The 7,227-nt window shown below is 36.9% G+C and overlaps 1 protein-coding gene across 1 annotated transcript in view; it reads left to right on the forward strand.

Annotated features, from left to right (window-relative positions):
• LOC132131159 (SH3 domain-binding protein 4-A-like) overlaps positions 1 to 6,944 on the forward strand; it is a 29,474-nt gene extending 22,530 nt beyond the window's left edge. Inside the window, exons 4-5 of the mRNA XM_059543148.1 lie at positions 5,240 to 5,428; positions 5,526 to 6,944. Coding sequence (XP_059399131.1) covers positions 5,240 to 5,428; positions 5,526 to 5,750 — 414 coding nt within the window. The 3' untranslated portion in view covers positions 5,751 to 6,944. The remainder of the gene's footprint in view (positions 1 to 5,239; positions 5,429 to 5,525) is intronic.
• Positions 6,945 to 7,227: the final 283 nt, after the last annotated feature.

The raw sequence follows: 7,227 nt of genomic DNA on the forward strand, positions 1-7,227 counted from the left end.
AGATGTCACCCTGCACAGATGGTACATTTTACAAAGAGCTAAGATTTGCTCTATTCCAAACAGCAGCTTTCGTACTAGCCTCATTAAAGCAGTTGGATTCTGAACAGGTGGCCCCCTGGCCCCCGGAATGTTTCATGTTCTAATTCCGGAACATTCATTTGTGATGGATAGGCACAAGAATTCTGATCAGGCCTGAGGTCCCGTTCCGTCACGATTCATTATTTTCTTTATTAACCAGGTAATTGAGGAGGCATTCTGGTCTGATTGGATACAGCCAAAAATGCTCACGCTCCGGTAGGGATTTTGCATTCCTGTGAGTCTGGAATCTGGATAGGTATTCAATTGTAAAGCAATGTTGTCAAGCCCTGCTTTTTTCCTGTCAGATTTTAATCAAAAAGATGGATAGAATGCTATTCGTGCTTTAGCAGACTTCTAATTTAATTCGCATGTTCATATTTCCTCAGCATAATTGATTGGATGTTTTGGTATGAGGACTTTCATGTGACTTTTTTTGGGTCTGACTACTCTGTTAGTGGATACTCTTTATGGGCTTGCCAGTAAAACAAACATTGTAGACTGAAACGTTGTTCTCATTGTTTATAGAGTTTTCGGAAAGGCTTACAAAGATGAAAAAACTCAGGAAGTGAATGCATAAATATAAGTCTATTCAGAGAGCAGTAGTTCACTAAACCCTCTCTGGAAATAGACTCTTGACCCTGGGCTGACTAGACACATTCAAACAATAATTAAACCATCCATTTTAGGAGTAAAGAACCATACGAGACCCATTTATGGAGGGAATAGCTGTTCAAATCATGTCCTGTGTGGTCCAGGTCTTTACAGCACGGTTGGTTTAGTATTCCTGAACAAATGATTCTTATGAATAAAAACAAACCACACAACTGGAGAAATGACTCTTATGAAGTGATTATTTTCAGTGATTTATACAGAACTTGTATGGCAAAAGCAATTTTGCCACCACTGTTTGATTTCCAAACTTATGATTCTTTTAATGAAGATCTGTTTAGTGAATAAAAGCATATAACAAACCATGTTGTCACATTTCCAAGTAAGTGGCTCTCATATTCTGGTTTATTTTAGTGAATCATAAACATACAGCATAACCAGTGTAGTCTGATTTTTGACCAAATGATTCTTGTGAACCAATAATGTTTTTAGCGAATCATCCAAAACATATAGTTTGCAACTCTACTATGCAACTCTTGCCACTCTAGTTTATTTCCAAAACTAATGACTCTTTTTCTTGTTTTCACTGAATCAAAACGAAAAGCACAACTAGTGTAGTACAATTCCAGAAGGAATTACTTTTATGAGTTTTTATTATTGTTTAGATAACAAAAAGACATATAATGCGACCAATGAAAACAAACCAGTTTTTGTTGTAGTTTTAAATAAATAAATAAAGTGTGGCCAGTGTAGTCTGATTCCTGAATAAATGAATTAACAGTTTAACTGAATCTTTTTTTTTTTTTTAATGAATCAAATGACTCTTATGAGCTGGTTACTTTTAGTGAATCAAAACAAAGTACTGTGTGGCCTGTGTGCTTTGATTCCCATTAAATGACTCTTAAAGGCCGTGTTGCAGGGTTAATTTTTCAGCGAATTTGTGCAATTTGCTTGTTGGTAATAAACATTTAAACTGTTATCCATTGTATTTTATGTTGTTGGGTATCACAAAACGGAATATAATACGAAAAAGTTGGTACTATCTTACAGCGGTTTGCAACGATTCTCCCTTCCCCCACAATGCATTGCATTACGTCACCTTGGGGAGAGAGTTTACCAAAGCCGGCCTTGAGAGCATTGAGAGTGACTAGAGAGACGAGTAGCAGACGAGAGTATTCAGATTACAGATAAATAGATAAATACATAGATAGACTAGATATATAGATAGATAGAAAGACAGATAGATAGATAGATATCAACCAACAGCGACCAAAACAAACTCACTTCCCTACAGCACAAGTTCTCCAACGCAGTTTCCATGGGACGGCACTGCCCACACAAGCACCTGCCAAACACAGGGACAGACACGCGGCTACGTTTGCAACAACATTTTTACCCGAATTTTACCAAAGTTTACCAGTACTATGACACTATGACAAAGGTTACCGGTACTTATCTGAACTAACATCATAATCACTGCCACTAGATATAAAGAAAACGTAGATTTTTCACTCGGTGCTATTCAGTATGTGTCGTTATTGTGCACTGCTGCTCGTAGACTAGCTCCAGTGCTCATTGCTGTGTTGCTAAATGATAGCAACTCACCAGGACACTTCACCAACTCTCCTCTCATTCTCCTCGGACCATGCATTTAATTGGCTTTGACGGCCATCAGTTCTAGGCAATTCCTCATTTGCCCTCATTGTCTAAATTATACGGCCGCGGGCCATCATACATGTTGGCTCTTGCCATCTCTTCCTCATCCCAGTCAATTGCCATAGTTCTAATTCTAGGCTGAGGCTACCTTTCCTCCACTTCTCCCCAACGTGACGTCATCACCGAATTGCGTAAAAAAAAAAAACGTTAATGCCAAAAACGTAAAAAACTGGTCTTTAAAACCATTTTTGAGACATTTTAAAAATGATATACATATCTTGAGTGATTTATGTACCCATTAATCGACAGTGGTGGTTAACCTGCCACATGGGCTTTAAGAATCACTTCTTTTTAGAGAATCAAAAACATAAAGCCATTAAATTTGAAGCAATCGGTTTAGAGATGTTTACAATATATGTTGTAGAGTTTACATAAATACAAATGGATATTTGAGATCTTTGCAAGTAAATATCTGAAAGACTCATTAGTCAAGGTTAGCTGAAGATTTTGTTTGGAGCAGTAATGCTATGCTGTACATTTCTTGCGAGTCTTCCAACAATAATAAATTAGAAAGCCATTTGGCAAGAAAGAAAATTACCCGGGGCTGTTCAGCTGAATGTATTTTTTCCTCTAATGGCTGTGACATTTTGCCGTTTCATCCCAAATGTCAGGATTCAGCAGACCTCTTTGGTGTTTTCAACAAGAGTCTTCTCTTGGCCGAGAACGCAGCGAGGGCCTTTGCCTAGAAGATCAGGCATGGATTGGCCGCCATAAAATTAAAACATGCTTAAAGACAGAAAAAGAAAGACTGAGAAAGCTCAGGAAAAAAAAAGAATAGATAGAAACATTACAACATTAATATAAAAGACTATTTGCATATATATAATTTTTATTAATAAGATGCAATTATATTTAAATATATTTTATAATGATGTCTGTATGAATGCTTTTGTAAAGAAATATAACAAAAAATAATTTCTAATATTTGTTTACATGTATTTTAATATATATATATATATATATATATATATATATATGTAACTATATTGTGGTGTTTATTCTAAAATCCATTTTCTTTTGCATCGTTAAGTGCTTCTGGGGGCATTTTCTTGGCTTTTTTTCCCCTTAAACTAAAGTGCCTGTCATTTAGGTTTAGATTTACAGAAGCATTCTGAAGTTGCAGTAAAGAATATTAATGTGTTCCTTAAACAAAAGAACCCTCAGCGCTGCAGGGGAATTAATCAGAAGTCGCCTCACAGCTTTATCATGATTTTGAAGCGATACTCCTCTGTTCTGGAAGTTTCCTCCTCACTCATTTCACTTATGCATGTACAGTGTCTCATAAAGCAATGAAAAGGAAGTCATTGACTTTATTTACCCAACAGGGAGGATGTTCTCATGACGTTCTCAAGTTCTCCCATGGCTTTAGTTGTGCTTTTCTTTCCTCTCTTCCCTTCTTCGGCAACAAGCATGAAGGAGAGCGGGGATTACCGCTCCATTCTACCGGACCCCAGGGGTCCCTTTTCATTCCAAACATGGCTGTGTCTGTGTGTGTGGCAGGAAACCGGGTCGGTCGGGTCCTTTGAAGGGTTCAGTCACTCATCCGTGGAGGCCATAGAGAGAAGACTACAAATTCCCTTGCAATTTTTTTTTTTACATATCGTATCCATACTTATTTCATGACTGAATGTATTGTTGTTCTCCTGCCACATCTGGACATTTATTTTAAAACAGTTAACTTGACGTCAATCAGATTTCACTCCTAAAGGAGGTGTCATAGTGTCACTTTCTGGTGTGTGTGCTACGAGGAGTGTGTTTGTGTTTTACTTATCTGGTTTAAGATGGTTTAAGCGGTTTTCCATGAATGTATGTGGTCCTAGTGTCATATTATTTACTCTGGTGATCAAAATTAGAGAAAAACCTTACATTTCCTGAATTTCAAGGTCACTGCTTAGCTCTATTTGAAATCTTATCTAACAGGAGTAGAAGGGGAGTTTTTAAAGCATATTTCATAAAGTAATTGTATTCTGAAGTACAGTATAATTAGTGAACACTTACGGATATCTTCAAGTTATTGGTGTTAATCTGGCACCTGATGCTTATTTCCTTAATTATATGACAAGTCCCATTTAACTGGCAGCATTCCTCTCATTTTCATTAAGATTGCAAGATAGTGGGCCGCTCTAAGGTGACTGAAACCCTGCGACAGGAAGTTGTCCAGATGAATGCCAAAGGGATGACCATTTCAGCCACTGCAAGAGAAGCTGCAGTGATTTTATTGAATATTTTAGCTTTACAGTGACACTAATTCATTCAAGTCCCCCAAAAAGGCTGGTCATCCATGTAAGGCGAATGAATGAGAAGACAGGATATTTCAGCAGAAAGAATCAACTCAGAATCAGAATCAGACTCGCCTTTAAGTTCCATTATAAATAACCTATCAGTCCTATTTGAGTCATTACATCATTGTGTATTATGGTGCTAGACAGATCTCCAGTTATGTTTTGAGGACATCAGAATATCACCTTATAGAAACTAGCGATGTTCTAATAACTGTTCTACTGAAACCTTCTAATGGTGAAATGATGAATTATAATGAACATTTTATGCAGTAAAAGGACAGCAGTAATTTTAATGGTGTTGCTCATGAAATATTATAATCTAAAAGAATGCAAACGTTTCGGGTCAATTGTTGCTTAAAATATTAGTGAAATTGCAGTGCAATATTTCAACACCTTATTTGTAAAGCTCCTAAAAATAGAATTTTTGGCCCACAAATGTACGTTTTTGGCCTGTTTTGTTACTATTGTATGTTTGTAGATACTTTAAATCCTTTTACAGAATCAATAACTATCATTCTGGAATATTAAGCTATTTTTTTTTATCGCTCGCTTAGGCTCTTTTGAAGATCGATTGTCAGGGTTTGGTGGCCCGACTCATTATGGACTTCGTGTTGCTGACGATGGCTGTGGAAGTGGCTCCTCGCTGGAGGGAACTCGCTGAAAAACTCGCTCACGTATCGAAGCAACAAATGGAGGCCTATGAGGCTCCACACAGAGACAAAACTGGGATGGTGGACAGTGAGGTGAGGACACAAAACTTCATTTTCAGTATAGAAGAGTAGAGTTCAAATTCATGAATTCGATAAGGTAATAAAATTGCCATTTATCTTATCATTTCAGGCCATGTGGAAACCAGCCTACGACTTCCTGTTGACGTGGGCCGCTCAGATTGGCGACAGTTACCGCGATGTCATCCATGAACTGCACATGGGCCTGGACCGAATGAAGAATCCAATCACCAAACGCTGGAAGCACCTCACCGGCACCCTTATCCTTGTCAATTGCCTTGACTTGCTTCGAAGCTCCGCCTTTAGCTCCGCCCCTCAGGATGACTGTGCCATTTAGCTCCACCTCCTCACAATAAAGTTTTGACATCACCTCAGAAGACTGCTGAACTTTTAATGGACACACACTTTTCTACATTACCGTCAGCTGTGAGTTTACCTCAATTCAATAGGCGTGAGGACTTCCTGTACCCATCCACGTCCATATAAGGGCATGCGGAAAGCCAATACAGCCAAAACACTTTTGTTTTAAGTGTAGATATATTTTCTGAAGGTGTTTTTAGCAGTCTTCTTCTTTGTGATATCTTTATTTTTTATATCGGATGGCACAAAGGATATTTTTACGACGACTTTGACGTTTTACACTATTTTGTTCCGAAAAAAAAAAAAAAAACATTTACATTACATCTTTGTTCATTACTGAAAACGAAGGACTATTTTGTGACATTTATCCATGTTTGTCTTGGTCTGGATGTTCTATATTTCATTGCCAAATGCTCAAGTCTCCCACGTTTATGATTTTATTCCACTGATTTGTTGTGACAGTTGCTTTGCACAGAAAGACAGATTAGTTTTACTAGAAACACAAAACACTACAGACTGGTTATGAGAGAAGGAGCAGCATATGGTGTCTTAATGAGATGGGAAGTTCAGACTGTTTTGTCTCTTCAAGCTTTTGCAAGTTTGCATATGTATGACCAGATATCGCACCATGTACTAGGTGTTAAATCGCAGTGTTGCTTTAGTTTCAATAGTGAGTCATTCATTCATTGTTTTTGTCAAGAAACAAATGCAGTCTGATGAATAAATGAACAGATCATAGGGTGATTTTATGACTGTGACAATTTTTTGTTCTACATTTATATTTTTTTGTACCTACAATTATTCATTTTTAGACTTTCATGTTCTTTGGTTTTAAGTTCTGAAAGCTTTTTTTGTTGGTTTTAAAAAATAATAATCATTTATTTTACATCATCTTGTACATGTCGAGATTTTGTGCTGTTTTATTTTTGGAGCAGTATGTAGGGAAAAAGTGAATGTATGTATTTATATATAAATATTCTGGTGTTTTAGAGTTCTGTCACATTTGTAACCTTTTTTTTTTTTTGCTAGCTCATCGAGTTGTTTGAGAGTAACTGTTTGAGAAGTTATAATTCACACATTGTCTTGCAGCTATATGTTTAACAAGAAAACAATTGAAACATGCTGTCCCATGTTGTTCCCATGGATTCAATAAAGCAGCTGTAAATTTAAAGTTTGTCAGTTCTCTCTTTATTGCGACTATTTTTCATAACTGTAAACTTTGACTTCAAGTTCTCACTCTATTCTTGCATCTATTAACTATTTCATATTGTTGCAAATTTCTTAAAAGTGCTACTTTATATCTGACCACTGCAACATAATTTCTTATTGTGACTATTTCTCATGATTGTGTCGTCACAATGGACATTGCGCTGGGAGTTTGATTGACAGCTGATCTGACCAAACATAATGCCAAACCTGACATTTTATCCAACAAACAAACCATACAGGAGAAT

This window comes from Carassius carassius, chromosome 48 (assembly GCF_963082965.1).
Source record: "Carassius carassius chromosome 48, fCarCar2.1, whole genome shotgun sequence".
NCBI classification, from domain to species: domain Eukaryota; kingdom Metazoa; phylum Chordata; class Actinopteri; order Cypriniformes; family Cyprinidae; genus Carassius; species Carassius carassius.